Source organism: Phascolarctos cinereus, unplaced genomic scaffold, assembly GCF_003287225.1.
Source record: "Phascolarctos cinereus isolate Bilbo 61053 unplaced genomic scaffold, phaCin_HiC Scaffold_726;HRSCAF=1367, whole genome shotgun sequence".
NCBI lineage: Eukaryota > Metazoa > Chordata > Mammalia > Diprotodontia > Phascolarctidae > Phascolarctos > Phascolarctos cinereus.
The window spans coordinates 333,684,939-333,706,476 of NW_027556098.1; the positions used below are offsets into that span (position 1 = coordinate 333,684,939).

At 38.0% G+C, this 21,538-nt stretch overlaps 1 protein-coding gene across 1 annotated transcript in view; it reads left to right on the plus strand.

Annotated features, from left to right (window-relative positions):
• The first annotated feature begins 1,893 nt into the window (after positions 1 to 1,893).
• Positions 1,894 to 21,538, plus strand: part of TYR (tyrosinase) — a 167,037-nt gene continuing 147,392 nt past the window's right edge. Inside the window, exon 1 of the mRNA XM_020993647.2 lies at positions 1,894 to 2,712. Within this exon, the coding sequence (XP_020849306.1) occupies positions 1,894 to 2,712 (819 nt within the window). The remainder of the gene's footprint in view (positions 2,713 to 21,538) is intronic.

Genomic DNA, 21,538 nt, shown 5'->3' on the forward strand with positions numbered 1-21,538 from the left:
ACCCTACCTTTTTGTGGGACTAGCACATAAGTGGCAAAAGCTTCCCACCCTGACTTCCTGCACAAACACTGTTCATAATAATTGCTCCCTCCTCTGAACTCCTCTGGTATCAATGTTCTATATCATTCATCTATGCATATAGACCACAATTTCTCTCTCTCTCTCTCTCTCTCTCTCTCTCTCTCTCTCTCTCTCTCTCTCTCTCTCTCTCTCTCTCTCTGTCTCTCTCTCTGTCTCTCTGTCTGTCTGTCTGTCTCTCTCTCTCTCTCTCTCTCTCTCTCTCTCTCTCTCTCTCTCTCTCTCTCCCTCCCTCCCTCCCTCTCTCTCATTTTTTTTATCTAGACCTGTGATTTAATCAGTACTAAAAATTCCCAGTGTAGAAACTCTGGGATCTATCCATAGCTAGGAGTATGAGAGAGTTTTCTGGAAGAACTGAGAGGGTAATTGATTTATCCATATTAGCACAGGTATATGAGTTAGAGACAAAATCTGAATGTAGACATGTCTTTCTACTCTGTCTATTATGCCATTATACTTCTCAACTGCCTTATATTCCTTTTTTTTTATTTGCTTGGGGAAGACTAAGTAATTCAGTGAAAAATGTATTGGACTTCAAGTCAAGAAACCCAAAGTTTAAGGCTTGTACTTGACATATGCCAGCAGTATGAACATGAGCAAATGACAATCTGTCAGGGTTCCCAGGAAACTTCCTGAGACTTTTATAGTAAGTTACAGGTGGCTTACAATGTGCCTTAGTGAGGGAACTTCCACCAATAAAATCACAGATGCTTGACTTACACATGCTTTGTCTCCTCTACTGGACTGTATGTGCCTTGAGGGCTGGTGATCATGGATTATATATCTGCACTCCTTTAAAATGCTGGCACATAGTAGAAACACCTTAAATATTGGCTGATGGAGCAATATGATAGATCCCTTTTGTATTTTAAAAATGAATCTCATCCAAATTTGCCTGGCTTTTAGAAATAAGTACACATTTTTATTTAGTGTTTGCTGTCTTATTCTGCTGAAGTTATAATCTTACCTGAATTCTGATTTGCAGATTCAATTCTGATTCAAATTATTCCACGGCTTAGTATAGTGTATGGTACATAGTAGGTGCCTAATAAATACTAGCTGATTGATTGATTGATTGATTAGACTGTCAGTGTGGTCAAGGACCCATGTTCAGATCCTCTCTGTGTCTATAGTTATATAGGATTATGGATTTAGAGTTTGAAATCCCTAGGAGCCATCCAGTTCATCCTACTCATTTTACATATGATAAAGCTAAGGTCTAAAAAAGTGAAGTAACCAATGGTAAGAGGCAGAGCCAGGAATTCAAATCCACATTTTCTGGCTCCAAATCCTGTTCTCTTTTGACTATGCCACATGCCTTCACTATACCACATAACCTTCAAGTAACACACTTAATACCTGTGTGATCATGAGAAAATCATTTTGCTAATCTGAGCCTCAGTATCTTTACCTGTGTAATAATGGGGTTGATGACTTTCAAGATACCTATTAGCCCTAAATCTATGATCTTTTGACTATCTCTTTAAATCAATAAAACAAAATGATTCAAAAGATTTATCTTCATTAATTAATCATTGATTAATCTTGATTCAGAAACTCCAAAGATACTCTGATAGTGAAGGGTGTCACTTTAAAAATTAGCCTATGTTGGCTATCCTATTTCCAAGAAAAGTAATCATGTGCTGAGCAGAAGATGAGAGCTTAAGACAAAGACTAGAAGTGTTTGAAGTTGGAAATGGGAGGAGACGCTATTTAGGTTTCAGCCAATGCATGTGATGATTAGAAGCTAACAGGGAGCTGGAGAGGAAGCCAATTAGCCAGCTAAGAAGGAATTTGTGGAGGGCCAAGGGAAGAATGCGTCTAGTACCTGTATGCTATTTGCTGTGGATTTTTCAGGGTTCTTTGGGGCAGTTTCCCAGAGCCTGTGTCTCATCCAAGAACCTGTTAGAGAAGGAATGTTGTCCCATATGGAGTGGAGATGGCTCTCCCTGTGGCCAGCTGTCAGGCCGAGGCTCCTGCCAGGAGATCCACCTTTCCAGGGCACCACAGGGACCTCAGTTCCCTTTCTCCAGGGTGGATGACCGGGAAGAATGGCCCTCTGTCTTCTACAACCGGACCTGCCAGTGTTCTGGCAACTTTATGGGGTTCAACTGTGGGGACTGCAAATTTGGGTTCTTGGGACCAAACTGCCTGGAGAGGAGATTGCTGCTAAGAAGAAGCATCTTTGACTTGAGTATACCTGAGAAGAACAAGTTCCTTGCCTATCTCAACTTGGCAAAGCATACTATTAGTTCAGACTATGTCATCCCTACCAGCACCTATGCCCAGATGAACAATGGTTCAACCCCCTTATTTAGGGACATAAACATTTATGACCTCTTTGTCTGGATGCATTACTATGTATCCCGGGACACACTGCTTGGGGGCTCCAGTGTCTGGAGAGACATTGATTTTGCCCACGAAGCTCCAGGTTTCCTTCCCTGGCACAGATTCTTCCTCCTGCTATGGGAACAAGAGATTCAGAAACTCACAGGGGATGCGAACTTCACTATTCCCTACTGGGACTGGCGAGATGCTCAAGAATGCACTATTTGCACAGATGAGTACATGGGAGGTGGTCACCCGACAAACCCAAACATCCTCAGCCCTGCCTCATTCTTCTCTTCATGGCAGGTAAGGAGTAATAGGGATGAGAGTCTGATTGCTTCTTATGAAAAAAAAAAGATACTACCACTACTGATACTAATACTAATATGAATGATAATAGATTATATTTTATAGTACTTAACGGTTTTGTCTTTATAATTAGCTCATTCGATTCTAAAAAAAAAACGACCCTGTGAAACAATTAATATAAGTTATTTGGGTGTTTTGGCTTAACCTCTAATGCCTTTGCATGCCAGAATTTTTTCCAAGGAAATTTTCTAAGGCAAATAAATAACACTTTTGTAAACTATGGTATTGGAGAAATGCCTGGGGCACTGAGATATTCAGCTGCTTGCCCTGGGACATAAACAGTGTGTGTATTCCAGAAACAATGGCAATATTTTGATCACTAAATTCAGAATAAAGTTGGGGGGGGGGTAAATGCACACCATAGCCAGACAGATGGCAAGATGGTCTCCATAGATAGCTAGATGGGAAGTGAAGAATGGACAGGTCTGGAATGGGCTAGAGTGGTCCAGGTGTGTTTGCATTCATTCACTCACCAACTAAGCTTCAAAGCCCTCAAAATGAGTGAATTAATTCCCCCTGTGACCAGAGGCAGGATTTCTAGGTGTCTGATTCAGAGGATAGTGGAAGATTGGACAGCAATAAGAACCAGGTGAAGAGGGTTATTAAATACTTTCCTCACTATAAATTTGAGCTTGTCCTAGAAGTTAGGATCTTATATGTTATGCTCATTTTAGAGATGAAATAACTGAGACACAAAGATGTAAACTGACTTATATAATGGTTACACAGGCAGTCTATGTTGGAGCAAGGGCTTCTGACACAGAAATGAAACAGATGATTGATTTAGAGCTGAAAGAACATTGTTTTTGCTGAGTCATTCAGTCATATCTGACTCTTCGTGACTCCATGGTCTTGGTTGTCCACGGGGTTTTCCTGGCAAAGATACTGCAGTAGTTTGCTGTTTCCTTCTCCTGCTCACTTTACAGATGAGGAAACTAAGTCAAACAGGGTCAAGTGACTTGCCCAGGATCACACAGCTAATAAGTGCCTGAGGCTAGATCTGACCTCAGGCCCTCCTGACTCCAGGCTTTGCGCTCTTTCCACGGTACCATTGAGCAGCCTAGACCACCAGAGGCCATATAATCCAAGCCCTTCATTTTACAGGTGATAAAACTGACGTCCAGAGAAGTTGTGACTTGTTCCAAATCATACAGTTTATAAATAGCAAAGCAGGAATTTGAATCCAGTTCTTATTATATAGGCAGTGAGGTAATGCAATGGATAGTGCACTACACTTAGAGTCTGAGAGACATGAGTTCAAGCCTGGCCTCAGATACTAGCTGTGTGACCCTGGACAAGTCACTTAACCTCAGTCTACCTTTGTTTTCTAAACTGTAAAATAGGAATAATGATAGTACCTGCCTCCCTGGGTTGTGGTGAATAGCAAATGAGAAAATATTGTAAAGTGCTTAGCAGAGTGCCTTGCACATAGTAAGTACTTGATAAATGTGTATTACCTTCTCCTTCCCTCCTTCTGATTTCAAGCCCAATTCTCTTTCCACTACATTGTGAGATGACTTCCTCAAAGTTCTTTTTGGACCATGAAAATTTTGAGCTCTCAGCCCTGCACTTGGCAATTAAAATGTGTGGATGACTTTTCTCTCTCAAGTGCACATAGCAATCAAGAGAAAGAGGGATGCATTCAAGTTCTTACTTGAAAATTGTCCCAAATAATTTTTGTCACATGGCAAATGTCAGCACCTTATTGAGCAGAGGCATCGTGTTTATGCATTGGGAAAAAGCAAAATCTCTCTGCATATTGTGGGGAAAAGCATAGATTTTATGAAGGCTTCCAGAACTGCTCACCTTCGTATTGCTAAATTCTCTAGTCTTCCTTTACTCCTCCAAATACTCTTTGGTCGTTATGAGGTTAAAAACAAGAATAAACAAGACCTCCTTGTTAGCTAACCCCTTTGAGAAAGGCTGGGTAGCATGGGACACACATGGGATCTGGAGGCAAAAGTCCTGAGTTTGAGTTCCCAGTGGATCCTTTATCAACAGTTTGACTATGGTCAAGGTTCTTTGTTTCAATTTTCTACTCTAAAACGTGGGTAATATTGCATTATCTGCCTCATAGCACTGTGGTAGATTTTTAAAGGGCAGGTAATGCTTTATAAATGTAAGCTATAGTTATTTTGACATGGAAAAACTAGAAAATGCTCATAATTATTTCCAAGTAGCCATTGACACACATAGACACTTCTAGTAAATATTAAAGACAATATGATAAAATGGAAAGAACATTGGCTCAAAGCCAAAGGGCATTGTTATGAGAATGAATACAGTTCTAGTCCCAAAGCAAGGAAGACCTGAAATAATTTGCCTCAGACACTTACTAGTTCTATTGGCCTGGGCAAATGACTTAACCTCTGTCTGCCTCAATTTCCTTAACTATAAAATGGGGATAATAATAACACTTGTCTCAAAAAACTATCATGACGATCAAATGAGATGACATTTAAAGTGATTTGCAAAAGTTTGTATGAATGCCAGCTTCTGTTTAAAATTGTTATCATTATCCTGCCTGTACTAATATATCCTTGGATAAGTCACTGAACCTCTTTGGGCCTTAATTTTCTCATCTGTAAATTGAGTGGATTGAATTAGATCATCTTGAAGGTGCTTTGCAATTCCGAATATATGAGCCTAAATGTTTATGGCCTAATTAGATAGGAAGTAGCCCATACTCCATAGCTACTATCCCAATTCCCACTGGCAGTTAAGAGACAGGTCCCCAGAGTAGGACTACTATATCCCCTTCAAAGCTCTAGGGTTCAGATGGGTTTTGTGAGAATTGTGTGAACCAAACTAACTTCATCTTGTGACTTAATTTTGAATCTAGCTCAGTTCCCCTTCTATTTAATTATGCGTCTAGTTCAATTTTTGCCTTGAAAGAAAAGTTTAGTTCATTTATAGAAATTATGAGAAAACTTGATTGCATAATTTGAACCTAGCCTTGCCTGGCTGGAAAGCTGGACCACCCCTACTTGCTACTTAAAGACCCTAAACTGAAGACCTAGGTTATGCTGAGCAGAAACCTGGTTAGATCCAAGGATTAATGCAAGGAGTTTTCACACAATTATATCTCAAACAACCATATGTCTTATCTGAAAACTAGATCCATATTGGTCAATCAGCAACTGTTTCATTGTTCCTTTAATTGAATACAGACACCTGGAACAAGGTGGGGCATCTCCTTTTCTGATTTTAATGAATTATGACTGTTTGTTCTACTCCTCCCAACTTAAAAATCCTCTGATCTTCCCTCCAATTAGAAATCAGATCACCTACTGTTGTATCTTGGTTTATATCTTGTTCATCTTTTTTAATTCATAAAAATCTACCTCCCCGTGATTTTTTACATACAGTGCCAAGTTGAGGACAATGGTCCTGATCTGTTATGCAATTGCATGCATTTCTTGATAAAGCAATATTCTCAGAAGCTCAAACCTTTGTTTCCTTAGTTATTTCATTTTTCACTTATCACATTTCTAATGCTACAGTTCATAAGCCCTCACCAGTGGGCTTCCCATCATGATGTTTTTTTGTTTATATCAATTAGCTAGTCAGACTTTATTAAATTTTAGAAAGAGGTATTTAGTAAGGTAGTTTGATAAGAAAAGTAGATATGATATCCCCCCCCCAACTCCCATATCTGTGACAAATGCTTCTGCTAACCCTCACAGGCCTAAGTACATAGATAGTAAAGGAGTAACTCAGGTCTCCTGGAAATTCTTTTGATGGAGTTCTCAGTAAGTTTAGTAGTGTTTTTCTACAGGCCTCTTTGTAGAGCCTCGAATCTGTATCCAGTTTGTCATTGGATTCTAAAGCACACATTCCCATAAGCCATTACTGAGAAAATTGAAGTTCAAACTTTTTTTTGATACTTCCAAGTTTGAAAGGAGTCCCTCTGGCTAAGGCGATAGGAGGGAGAGAGACCTGGACTCAAGCTGCTGTTTTCCCCCTTTTTAAGGGCAATCTTTTCTATTGGTTCAACTTTTACTCAAAACTATCTAGGTCCAACCAGCACAATGGTTTTACACAGGCCTCAGAAGGCCTGGCCACAGTGTACCTAAGGGGATGTCTGGACCTTGTTCAAACCCAATGAACAATCAAATGAGTTTTCACTGGATAAATGAAGGTTCTCGCTGACTCAACACAAAATTTAAATTGTTTGGGATGATTTAATTTATTTATTCAATGGACTCCTTCAACTGTTTCTTTTTTGTGCTTTATAATTGTTTAACTAACCTTTCACTTTCCCTGTGTAGAAGGAAGACATAGAGTTATAGAGAATACATATGTATCAAGTGTAAACAAAGGTAGTAGTCTGGGTCCTTGCCTATAAACAGTGAGGATGTGTCAGACATGTAGCTATTAATCATGCCAACTCTACCCTTAATTTTATGTCCCTCATATATCCTGGAATCTTACCTAGATGTATGAATCATTCAGTTTTACTTACTTGGCCACCCTCTTTCCATAGCCTTCCCTTTGTGTTCATGCATTTATCTGCATTCTCTCAAGGTCATAATTCATATGCAGAGTTCAATTAGATTATTAAATTCGTAGTACAGGCTGGACCATTAATCACATGTAACCTAGGCTACAAATTCCATTAAATTCCTGGATCAAACTTCTTATAAGGCATAAATCCTATTTTTGGCCTGAGTCCATCTCCCTTTTACTTAAGTCTCTCAGCCTTATTATGAAGGCAAGAGACAATACTAATACAAAGTTAAGTGCCTTATTATAGACTTTCCATTTACCCACAAAATTATTTATTTCATGGTCTAACATTATTTGGGGGCAGCTAGGAAGAACAATGGATAGAGCACCTGGCCTGGAGTAAGGGGGAGATCAGTTCAAATATGATCCCAGATACTTACTAGCTGTGTGATCTTGGGCAAGTCATCTAACCTCTGTTTGCCTCAGTTTCCTCATCTGTAAAATGGGGATAATAATAGCACCTACCTCCCAGGGTTATTGTGAAGGTCAAATAAGATAATCATTGTAAAATGCTTAGCACAGGGCCTGGAATATAGTATGGATTATGTAAACGTGAGCTATTATTGTTATATCATCATAATGTTGCTACTTCACAAATTAAAAAATTAGATTGCACTACATCCTATGGAGTCCAATTTAAGGCCTTATGTCATAAAAAAGTAGAAAGTCGAACCCAGAGATAAGGATGCTGTATATCAAACATTTTGCCTACAAACCCAGAATAACATCTTTGCATAAGAAAGCAAGAAATGTAATCTCTAGGGAATTTGGGCTTTATTTCATGTCATGAATTATTTATTTTAGGGGAGATGGAAGATCTGTTATAACACATTCAACTTTTGGTTAGTTCTGTTGCATGTCCTGTGCTACAACTGAAAGATAGAAGAAAGAGTCACAAAGCAATTACTTCCTTATCTTATGCAGGAACACTGTGCTTCTTATGGTTGCAGCTGCATGAGTAAATAGGAACATGGGTTTACTCTTACAGGATATTCCCTGGAACTCTATTCCATTAGAATCCCAGGACTCTGCTTTAGTGTCTGCTTGTGCCACTGTCTATCCTTGTAAACCTAGTATTGAAACAGGGCATGTGATGTTAAAATGTCTCAGAGGCTAATAACAAAAAGCATGTTGCCAAACTAACTCTTTCAGTGACAAGAGGGGACATGTGCCTCAGCCACCATCTTGTTTCTCTTGGTCTTTGTCTTTTTCCATTCCATTTTCACATTCTGATGTCATTTCCCTACAATTAGTCTTCAGTAGCTACTCTCAGAAGGCAAATCAGATGATGTAACTCTATCAGAAAAGCAAAATCCTAACAAAGAGCTAGAGTCTTCCAATCCAATCCAATAAACATTTATTAAGTGACTACTGTGTACCAGGCACTGTGCCAAGTTCTGGGGATAAAATTAATGAAAAGATAGACAGTCTCTGCCCTCAAGGAGCTGAGACAACACCCAAAAAGATGCAGAAAGTGTGAGCAGGAGGAGTCAGGACATCAGGGGTTACCCAGCATGGGGACATCTTATTTCCTGTAGTTGAAACTGGTTTAGCAGCAAATGCAAATTGGAGCAATCTGAGAACTCAGTTTCTGCCCCCTATAAAGGAAGGCATTAGGAGGAGTTTCATACTCTGCCTTCCAGCACTCCAGTCAGAGGGGAGGCTGACTGAGATGGTGCCAAATCAAGGCTAGAATTAGTACCATGGCTCTGAGATGAGAGATTATGAGCCTATCTTGGGAGAGGCATCTTTTTTCCTAGAGTTGAAACCAGGACATATTAGAAGATGCAAAGCGTGACCCCTGTTACATATACGCAGAGAATTAGTGCTACTCTTTTGTTTTGTTTATACCAAAATGAGTATTACAGCCTACTATCAAGGTGCTTCAGTTTTTAGAAAGAAAACAAAAGTTCACAAATCATGTTTGGATTTTGTTGACTCTACAATTCTGCACAAGACTATATATCTAAAAATTACCTACAACTCTGTTGGTAAAGATAATCATATTTTGGGATTCTGGCCTCATATATGCTCAGTCAACCTTAGACCTGGAGGTAAAACATGCTAAAACTGAAAGAGATTTGAGACAATAACTAGTCCATAACTCTTATTTATAGGTTGGGAAACTAAGGGCCAGATTTGGGAATTGTGGTACAATGAAAATAATATTGTACTTAGGGACGAAGAATGTAAACTTGAAGCCTGGTTCTTCTACTTTCTATCATGAGGCTGTGGGCAAATTACTTCCTTTCTGTCCATTTCAGTTTACCCACATTTAAAATGGGAGAGGAAAGGAAGCAAACCAGACTAGAGGATTTGTAAATTCCCTTCCAACACCAAATCCTGTGGACACCAAAATAACTCTGATCAATCACACAACCAAATGGCAGAACCAAGACTAGACCTCATATCTTCTAAACCTGGTGTTCCCACTACCATACACTGCCCCTTCTGATAGTTCTGAGGAACACCCAAACAATCACGAAAAATATCTTAGAATAAAATATAGCTTAACTGAATTATTTTATTTTTTGACTAATGCCATGGGAATATTTTTAAAAGTCCTATTCATTCTTTTTTTTTTTGAATGATGAAAACCCCAATACTGATGATAGCAACTGGTTCTCATATTCCCTACTGAAATTATTCTGTCATTATTCAAAAGACCCATGATTTCATCTTTGAAGGACTCACTTAGCTAATATAGGTGGCAGTATGTCCACATGAGCTACTGTAATTAAAAAGTATTCATTATAAGAAAATGAGCAGTCTTCTGATAATGCGCTCCTCCAATTTCACTGGGCTGGTACTTGGATGGCAAACACATGGGCCTAAGACTTGTATGTACTCCAATGGTGTATGGAGTCTTGGGAAACCAGACATGAATCTCATGCCATTTTGAGGGAATAGAATAAGAGAGTGGAATTTAAGAGAAAAAAGCCACTGGCAAGTAATGTCCAATTAAAATTGTATCAAAGGATATTTTTCCCACTGAATTTCTAATATTCCTAGTGTTTAAGTATTTTGCTTGTTGAAAATATTGTATAAAATCAGGGTGTCTGTCTCAATAGGAGAACAAATTTGAAAACAGAAACTTCTATTATTTACTTCAGAATTAGGCACAGCAGTGACAAGCGTGACAACTAGACTTGTCAATAAATCTCTTTGGTCTTTGACTGGATGACAGAGAGCAATGATGTGTATTCATTAGCAATGATCTTTGATCAAATATATTAATATATTCATAGAAACATTTTTGTGGGTGCAAAAAACATTGAGTAGAGAATCACTAAAGTAAAAATAGTAGTAATTAATGTAATTGAATAGAACTGTGCCTTAAGAAATAATGAATAGTAAAACTTGTAAGAAGCATGGCAAGCCTGATATGAATCAATGCAAAGTGAGGGAACCAGAACCTGGAAAATAAAAGACCAATGACTACAACAGTGAAAAGAAAAGAAATAAACAAACCTGAATGCTATGTGATTATCATGACAAAATTTAGACCTGCTGAGAAAATATGCCTCCGTTTTTGCTTTGCATAAGTGGAAGGTCTATAGATATGAAATATTACATATTCTGTCAGGTATAGTTGATATGTTGATTGTTTCTGGTAATTTACTTTTTTTCTCTTTATTAATCTTTTACAAGGGAGGAAAGGGAATGGAAAATTCAGAAGGTAATTTTAAAAAATGAGATTTTTTTTAAGTAAAAATAAGTAAGCATCCAAGATTTCATCAAAGGTTATTTCATCAGAGACATTATTTAAAATAATAATAGCTTCTATTTAGCACAATGTGCTTTCAACTCTGTTATTTCAGTTCCATTACATTAATCACTTTACTTACTATGCTTACAAGTTGCTAGGCTGGATATATAATGACAATAACAAAAAGACAAGCCCTGTTTACATTCTAGGCCACAAGAAAAATGTATAGAGATAAATTAAACACAAAATGGCCCCAAAGTCCTCTTTTGAGATGCCCTGTACAAAGTAATATGAGGAAGAAGAGAATACTGACAGGAATCAAGAGGGTTTCATGGAAAAAGTGGAAGCACAATGGAACCTTGAAGGAAGATAAGGATTAAGCAGTACCAATGAAGAAGAGCATAGTGATCTGAAGAAGGTTGACTGTATAAGGGGAATAATGTAAAATAAGGCTAGAAAGGTAATATGACTGACCTTGTTCTACTCTCTCAGGTCCTGTTACATTTTAAACCCCTCCAACACAAACACCTTAGGGTAGCCTGAAGAGATTTAGGAGTCTCTTTTCTCTGCTATCAACTTGAGCTCCCATTGATGGTGTCCCTTCAATTTTAGCGGCCCAGTGCCTAACACCCTAGTTTCATCTAACCACTTATTAGATAATGTTTTACAAAGGGATATTTACTTCAAAGGTATAATGATAAGAAACATATAACTATTTCCTCCAATACCATGGTGGTATAATTCTCCTCTTATTTCAGATTCTGGAGAGGGGGCATTAAGCTCACAGTTTAGTTCAGTTCCTACATAGTATTAATCTCACTGGGTTTATGTCCAAAGCTCCATTTGGGATTGCATTATGCTGCCCTAGAGTTTAGGACCACTTGATGTTTGGGGCCTTGTTGCAGGGTTGGCTGTATAAAGCCACCCAATTTCACCTAGACTGTGTGCCTGCATGCCTGTGGCTCCCCCTCCTAGGCAAGATAGGAGACTCCACTCTCTGAACCTAGATCTGAAAAGAATGAATGAAAAGTCCAAAAAAAAATATATATATATATGCATATAATATGTATGTATGTCTATTTATATATATAATATGTATATATGTTTATATTTATATATATACACATAGAGAGAGTGTGCTTATGAATATGTATATATGCATATACATGTGTGTATATGTTGTACATGTGTGTATGTGTGTATATGTATATACACATCATATGTAAATACATATTATATATATACATTTATATATAGATACAGATATATAGAGAGAGATAGATATATACAGATATATATAATTTGGAGTTCCAAATTCTCTCCCTCCCTCCCTCCCTCCTCCCTCATTGAGAAGGCAAGCAATTTGATATAGGTTATTCATGTGCAGTCATTCAAAACATGTGTTCATATTAGTCATGTTGTAAAAGAAAACAGACCCCCTCAAAAAAAATAAAAAGAAAGTTTAGTTTCAGACTCCACCAGCTCTTTCTCTGGAGGTGGGTAGCATTTTTCATCATAAGTCCTTCAGATTTGTCTTGGGTCATTACATTTCTGAGAATAGCTGTTATTCACAGATGGTGAATATAATATTGCTGTTACTGTGTAAACTGCTCTTCTGATTCTACTCACCTCACTTTGCATCAGTTCAGATAAGTTTTTCCAGGATTTTCTGAAATCATGCTGCTCATTATTTCTTATAGCACAGTAGAATTTCATCAAAATTACAGGCTATACCTTGTTCAACCATTCCCCAATTGATGGGCATATCCTCAGGTTCCAATTCTTCATTACCACAAAAAGAGCTGCTATAAATATTTTTGCATGTATAAGTTCTTTTTTTTTTTTAGTTTCTTTGGGACACAGATCTAGTATTGCCAGGTCAAAATGTATGCATGGTAAAGTGAATTAATCTGATCTAACTAAGAAGACGTACTGAGAGAAAAGGAAAGGAGGAGACAGACAAGGGTAAATTTCATTACAGGAAAAGGCACAAAAAGCTATTACAGCAGATGGAAAGAAGGGAGGGAGATGAGCATTGTTTGAACCTTACTCTCATCAGATTTGGCTCAAGAAGGGTATAGAAATCTAACATGACTTATAGGCAGTAGAAGGGAAAAGGGGAAAGAAAAAGGAGGGGGCTAATAGAAGGGAGGTCGGACTGAGGGAGGCAGGGGTCAAAAGCAAAACATTAGTGAGGACTGGAAAGGAGACAGGAGAAAGAAAAGCATAAATAGGGGGAGAAAGGATGGAGAGAAAGACATAGATAGTAATCGTAATTGTGAATGTGATATATGAATGTAATGGAATACTATTGTGCTGTAAGAAATGATGAACAGGCAGACTTCAGATAAACCTGTAAAGACTTGTATGGTTTGATGCTGAGTGAAGTGAGCTGAACCAGAAAAATATTATACAAAGTAACAGCCATATTGAGTGATGAGTGACTTTGATAGACTTAACCCCTCTCAGCAATACAAGGATCTAAGACATCACCAAAAGCCTCATGTTGGAAAATGCTATCCACATCCAAAGAACTATGGAGTTTGAATGTAGATCGAAGCATACTATTTGCTTTTTTTTTCTTCTGTTGTGTTTTGTTTCTTCTTTCTGGTGGTTCTTTATATTAGTTCTAATTCTTACTTACAACATCACTAATGTGAAAATATGTTCAATAGGAATGTATACGTATAGCTTATATTAGATTCTGTGCCATCTCGGGGAGGGAGGTGGAAAGGGAGGGGGAGAAAAAATTAAAACTCAAAACTTGTGGAAGTGATTGTTGATATATTAAAATAAATTAATAAAATGAAACTTTAAAAAAAATGTATGCATGGTTTTATAGCCTTTTAGGCATAGTTCCAAATTGTTCTCCAGAATAGTTGGATCAGTTCACAAATCTACTAACAATGCTTTAGTGTTCCAATTTTCCCACTTCCCCTCCAACATTTGTCATTTTCCTATTCTGTCATGTTAGCCAATTTGATAGGTGTGAGGTGGGACCTCAGAGTTGTTTTAATTTGTGTTTCTCTAATCAATAACGATTTAGAGCATTTTAATATGATTATAGATAGCTTTGATTTCTTTGAAAAGTCTCTGTCTACATCCTTTCACCTTTTGTCAATTGGGGAATGACTTGTATTCTTATAAATTTTAGTCAGTTCTTTATACATTTGAGAAAGTCCTTTATCTGAGAAAAAAATCAGCTATGATTATCAACTGTGTATTTTTCTCCATCCTCCTTTTCCCCTCTTTCTCTCTCTCTCTCTCTCTCTCTCTCTCTCTCTCTCTCTCTCTCTCTCTCTCTCTCTCTCTCTCTTTCCTTTCATCCTGTCCCTCCTCAAAAGTGTTTTGCTTCTGACCACTACCTCCCCCAATCTATTCTTCCTTTTCTATGCCCTTCCCTTCTTTTAACCCCTTCCTTTCCTATTGCCCTATAGAGTGAAATAGATTTCTATGTCCAACTGAGTAAGCATGTTAGTCCAGCTTTGAGACAATGGTGATGATTAGGTTTAAGAGCTGTCTGCCATCTCCTACAATCTTCCCCTCCACTGTAAAAACACCTCTTTTACACATTGTACTTCTTGTAAAGTCCAGAATTCCCCTGGCTGGGAAACCTTGTACCTCCCCTGTAACCCTGGGGTGTCTTTCTGATACAAAAGGAAAAGGCCAAGTATATCCAGATTGATTATGGGGAGCAGTTTAATCAATCATTATGAATACTTACAAATAAGGGCAATCTTCAGTCTGTGGTTACAGCCAGACAATTTAGTGCATCCCCACAAAAGAACCCCCCAAATCCCCGTGATAATTATAGAAAACAGACAAAAGGGGAGGAGGAGCTAGAGAGTACATCACTACTAAATGGTGGATATTTTTGGTTTTCTGCTTAGTAATAAGTTGAATGTTAAGCCAATGTTATGCCCAAACATAAGTTTGTGTACCAGTCATGTATGGGTCACAATATTCTTGTTATGGCTTTCAAAGATCATAGTATCTAAGTTTTGACTTGGTCTCTAAATTGTACTTCAGTATCTAAGTTATGATTTTTCAATAGGTCAACATGTTTGGGCTTCTACCTTTCACAGAGTTTAAGTTTTTATGACTTTTCATTTATTATTGTATTTTATGGCTTTTCCGCATTTGGGATACCACACTCTCTTTTCCCCCTTCTCTTAGTACCTCTCTCTTTCTCATTCTTTAGTTTTACTTCTTTAGATATCATCTAAGGAGTCACTTTCACTCACACATGAAAATGAAGAAAAAAATCACCACTATTGCTGAGTCAAGCTGCTTTAAAAGATGTGTATATTTCCAACTGAAAATTGACCAGGCACGTACCAGAGTCAGCCCAAACTATTTGCTGAGAGGATTTTCAGCAAGAGCATTTCCACCTTAGAATTCAGAAAGCACTACATATCAGGGCTTGCATTATTGTTTTGTTGATTGTCTAGACTTAAGAAAGCAATGGAGAAAATGTTAGCAATGCATTCTATTTAATTTAAAAGCATGTTGGGCACACATGTGGGTAGATATCTGTAAAAAGAGGGATAGATAGAGAAACAGAGAAAGGGAAGGTATATATGTATTTTCTAGAGCTTTGTTGTTAAATATTTATCAGAACAGCATTGCCAATACAAAATGTCTTCATATTCTCTAGTTCTACGATCTCCCCGAAGTAGATCTTTAGCATCTACCAAGTACATGACACTCTCCTAGGAGGTTTGAATGAGCACCTGACCACCATTACAACTGGCTGAAGCTAGATTGTAATGGGTCTTAAAAAAAAAAACAAGCTAAGTAGAGCACTAGCCCTGGAATCAGGAGGATCTGAGTTCAAATCCAGCATCAGACACTTATTACCTGTGTGACCCTAGGCAAGTCACTTAACCCCAATTGCCTCCCCTCCCAAAAAAAAGGCAAGCTAAGAGTCTGCATTTAAACCTCACTATGACCCTGTGAAGATAAGGCCATGGTGGGGGGAGGGGCAAACATGGAGAAGGAGGTTCTCAACGTGGAATTTCATTAGGCCTCCTACTGATGCCTTATTATACTATTAGTTGACTGAAAGTCATCAAAGATTAGATATCTTATTGATAATCACACTGCTAGTATGTGTAAGAAGCAAGATTTGAATTCAGATCATCTTGGATCCAAGAGGGACCTTTTATCTACCATACTACTCTTCTGCCCCTCAGTCTGTTTTTGATAGTAGTGCAAAGGTGAAACTGAGGTTCAGAGAAGTGAAGAAAATCCTCAAACTGAAGAGTTCTTAGGAAGACTGAGAGGGATCTCAGAGGAATAGCAGAGTTTATGTGGTCTAGCCTCTACCTGTATTCCTCTCTAAAATGTTCCAGACTTCCCCAAGGCCACCAGTAAGTAAGAAAGCTAGGATTTAAATTGAGATCTTCTGAGGCCCCAAGTCTAGTGTCCTTTATCTCATACCATTCAATGATGACAGATTCTAAAAACTGTTCATTATAAAAGGGAAAAAAAAGTCAAGCTTCTAATACAGAAAGGGATATAGGGACAGAAAGAGAAAGTAGAAAGAATGCTAAACAATGGCAAGAAAATTACAGAGAACATCATTTTGAAATGCAAAGAAATAGCACTAAAGTAGCAAGCCATTTTCCCTCTGCTGTTATGTGTTAAGGAGTACTGCTCTGGTTTTGCATTAGGAGGTTACTGGGGACAAATGTGAACCACACAGCATTTCACAGAACTGTCTCCATAAAGAAAAAAAAAAAAGAAAGAAAATCTGTTATTTCTCTGAGCAGTTGCCATGGCTACAGTGTTCCCATGAATACCTGCTGAAATAAGACTTTCCACCCCACCCCACCCCTTCCCTCTGATTCCTTCTGTGTGACAATTTTTTTTTCCTGGATAACTATATTCCTTGGTCACATTTTTCTCACATCTATCATCTAAGGAACATTTTTTCCCTCCTTATTTAGATCTATAATGTCAGCAACCTCCAATCTCTCTCTCTTCTCTCTCTCTCTCTCTCTCTCTCTCTCTCTCTCTCTCTCTCTCTTTCTCTCTCTCCACCTTCTTCCCTCTAGTCACTTTATTTTTTCTGAGTAAATTACTCTGTGTTTAATTGGCCCAAGATTTGTATAAATATTTCCATATTTGTGCTACGTGAGGCTGTCAGGCAGATATATACAGATTACATGTATGTGCATATACTTGTGTATATATATGAAAATGAAATATAATGAAATGTTAAAATTGAAATATAATAATTGAATAGTAAGCATATAATTTCAAATGATTATACGTGTATAAATTAACCAAGGGTTCTTGTATTTTTTAGAATGGCTAACAAAAATCCACTTGACCTTATTTCTATTTCACTCTAAAACTAAAGAAATCTCAGTTAACTCTAGTCCATAGTCTAAATCATTCAGGTTGGACAGTGTCCTCTGGAGTTCAAATTAAGAGAATTAAAGGGTGATAAAAGGCCACCTTCTACCCAAATGTTTTATGATAAAACTTTACATTTCATTTTAAAATTAAACGTGAACTGTGATCTCTAAGATATTTGAGATAAAGTGTTTCATAGAATCATTTATTTAGAGCCAGATGGGACCTTAAAGTCAATCTAGTTTAACTCTCTCACATCATAGTTGAAGAAACTGAGTCCCGAGGATTTTAAGTGACTTATCCAAGGTAAATATCAGAGAAAAAAATTTTATATTGTTGTTGGTTAGTCATTTCAGTTATATCCAGCTCTTTGTGACCTCATCTGGGGTTTTCTAGGCAAAGACATTGGAGTGGTTTGCCATTTCCTTCTTCAGTTCATTCTGCAGATGAGGAAATTGAGGCAAACAGGGTTAAGTTATTTGCCCAGGATCACACAGCTAGTAAGTGTCTGAGGCCAGATTTAAACTCAGGTCTTCCTCATTCCAGGACCAATGCTAGTCCAGGACCAGCCACCTAGCTGCCTCTAAAATATTTTTTAAAATGCCTAGTACATATTATACATTAGTAAATTCTCATTCACTGAATGATTCATTATTATACAGCGGCAGTGGGTATTTTTTTACTCATGTCTCTCTTAATCCTGTAAGTCATTAGCCTTCCTCAGTCAAATCAACAATTATTTATTAAGTGCTTATTATATGCCAAATACTGTGCTAAACTCTGTGGACACAAAGAAAGGCAAATCCATGGTCTCTGCTCTCCAAGAGCTCACAAGATTATGGCAGAGACAACAGACAACAGCTATGTATATGTAATGGCAGGATGCAGAGGTGAATGTGTACACATTCATGTGTGTAAATGATAATCCACCTTAGAGTGAAGGCATTAACTTGGGAAAAAGCCATGAGGAGAGGAAGATGGAGAGGAAAGATTCTCTCGAAGAAGTAAGATTTATACTGAGTCTTCAAGGAAGCCAGAGAAGCCAGGAGACTCTCTATTTGAAGGTACTGTATATAGACTTTAAATTTACTTGCTCATTTCCATGTTGTAATCCCCTAGTAGAAAGTAAGCCCTTTAAGAATAAGGGAACTTTTCATTTCTGTATTTGGGGAATTAGTTGAATTAAATGAGTTCCTGAGGCTGTGAGGTGAAATTTCTTGAGGCCTAGTCTGCTTGGCTGAAGGCCTACTCTTTGTTGATTCACTAGACTCTGGCCTGGAGGTGTTTATCCTTCACCCAGACCAAACCTTAGTGACTGGAGTCTTCTCCCTGGTTTTCTCCAGGCATCTTAGTAAGACAACTGCATTACCCCTTTCTTTTTGCTGCTCTATGTTCATTTCATGGTGATTTTCTGTCTATTTGTAGAGGAAATCTGGAGAACCTGGAAATGTCTGACCTATTCCACCATCTTCCCAGAACGTAATTCTCTAACAATTACAATAAACTTCTAGGGTCATCATAGTCATTAAAAAATATTAATAAATAAAAAGAGCAAAAAAAAGGCCAGGTCAGCACACAAGGACTGAAAACCTAATAAGGAATATTTGAAGGCCACGCACAGATTCCAAGATGCCATTTGGACCTATAGAGCCAGAAATCAAGGACAAGTCTACAGTGGGGCCCACAGCCACAGAGGCTGAGGTGGAGATAAATGTGTGTAAGGTCTTTACAATCTTCTGGAAGTCTACAAAAGGAGTCAATGATTTATGTGATGGCATGGGATAGTCCTCTTCAAGGTTTACATCATGCTTCCCTTATGATGACCTGACTGGATTTGACAATGCAAGTATTATTGTGCCCTTTCTACAGATGAGGAAGCTAAAGTTCAGAAAGTGTGTATGACTCACTCTGCTAATACAGATAATAAGTATTAGTCCTAATATTTGAACCTGGGTCTTTTTACTCCTAGCAAAGTATTCCTACAACTGCACAGCATTCCCTCTTTAAACCCTAAAGAATTGTGGGCTCTTTGGGAGAAGCATAGCAAAAGAAAGGGGAAGAGTATAAGTACTCATTTCTATCCTCCATTAGAATGAGGGTAACTCAAGTAGAGATGGTTTCATTCTTTATACTTGTAACCCCAATACCTAGAGCAGGGCTTGTCACTTAGTAGGTGCACAATGATTATTTGATAATTGATTATTCTAATCATGCCAATAAGCATCTATTAAGTGCCTTCTAGGTGCCAGGAGCTGTGTTAAATGATGTGAATACAACTGCCAAAAAGACACTCCTTGCCTTCAAGGAACTTTTATATTCTTTTGGGGTGAGGGGTGGCAACATATATAAAAGGAAGCTGAAAAGCAAGGTGGAAAGATGAAAGGAAAAAATGAAGGTACCTAGTTCAGGAGCATTTCAGAGAAAGTAAAGGAGAGTCAGGAGTGTAGCTTGGACAGTAATAAATACTTGGCTAACCTGGGTCTCCTTAACATGGTTCTGAGAGGAACCAGCCAATAAGAGGGAGACACCCCAGGAAGAAGGATAGATCCAGTGTATGAAGTTTGAAAGTTGAATGATTTCCCAGGGTGAAAAGGCTTCTGGTGCATTGTTGATAACGTGCAGGAGAACCAGAAATGTAACCTAGAAAGGAATGAAGGATTATTATTTTTTCCCCTTGAGAGAATTCTGTGCAGTCAGCTTCCCAAGACAAAAGAAAGAGTGATAGCAATGAAAAACCAGGAAGCAGAACCAGTAAACTAAGCCTTTGTTCTTGCTGGTTGTTGGTTTTTGTCCTTTTGTTTGTCCTTCATTCTCAAAGAGGACTGTGACATCAGGGAGATGATGACATGACTTGCGTTGACTTTCATCGGAGTAAGGGAGGGCTGTGCAAAGTCAACAGAGTTACTCTCTCCTCCAGAGCCATCTGGGTCCAGTGGCCAGGTATAGATCAGGATAACTGGAGATGGCCCAGGATGCAATGAGAGACCTTGGCCCTTTTAAGTTAAAGTCTTTTCAGGTTCTCACTTTGAGTGAGGTAATTAAGTGAATAGACCTCTTTAAGAAGTGAGTCAAGGGATGGCTCCTTTAAAAACAAAATAGAACTGGGAGGGGAAGACCCTCAGGGTTGCTGGCCAACAGAGAAACAATTACTACTTACATTCACTCTTGAGCCAGGAGGGCCCAAAAAAATAACCATTAAGTGGTGCTTGGTCAGGGACCTATTGCTGTCCAATCTATGAGCTCCAGAGTGAACTGAGTTTAAAGCTTTGTCTTCAAACTCCAATTCACTCTGGTCTTGTTGGTAGGAAAAATAAGAAGAAGAATCTAATAAGCCTATATTGCACCCAAATCCTACGGAGCTTCTATTGCTTTTAAAGCTATATTGACAGAGGATATCTGAAAGATGCCAATGAAGTATCCAGGCTATCCACCAATTATTCCTTACTCACAAGGAATAATCCATAGCCTGTTGGGTGGCACCCATGAAAGACTTAAGAAAGGATATGAAAAGAGTTATTCACACAGGGAAAGTATGCATGTATTAAAATAGTCATTGTTTAAGGAAGTACCCATAGCAAACATCATAGACAAATTGAAATATCATTAGAGGAGCAAGGATTATATGGTTTCCAATTTTGATTTCAATTTTTTCAAGTATTTTTCAATACATTGACAAGTCATTGTGCCAAAATATGAATTTTTCTGATGTTTTCATTAAAGTAACTATTCCTTACAGACCTAGAAAAATACTATGGTTAATTAGATAAGAGAGCCAGTTTAGAAACCAGGAAGCCTTGACCATGTGACCCTGGGCAAGTCATTTACCACTGCCACTTCAGGTAACTTTCTGTAACTTTAATTTGCAGAGAAGGCGCTGACCTACATTGCTAGGGAAAGTCTCCCTACCCAGGAGATCTCTATGACAATGAAATGGAAAGTCCAATCCCTATCTTGAAAGACCTCAATCAATTAATCAATCAATAAATATATATTAAATATCTCCTATGTGCCAGGCACTAATGCTAATTGCTGGGGATACAAAAAGAGGCAAATGATGATCCGTGCCCTCAAGGGTATTACAGCCTAACTGGGGAAACAACATGCAATATATATATATATATATATATATATATAATATATATATATATATATATATATATATATATATATATATATATATAT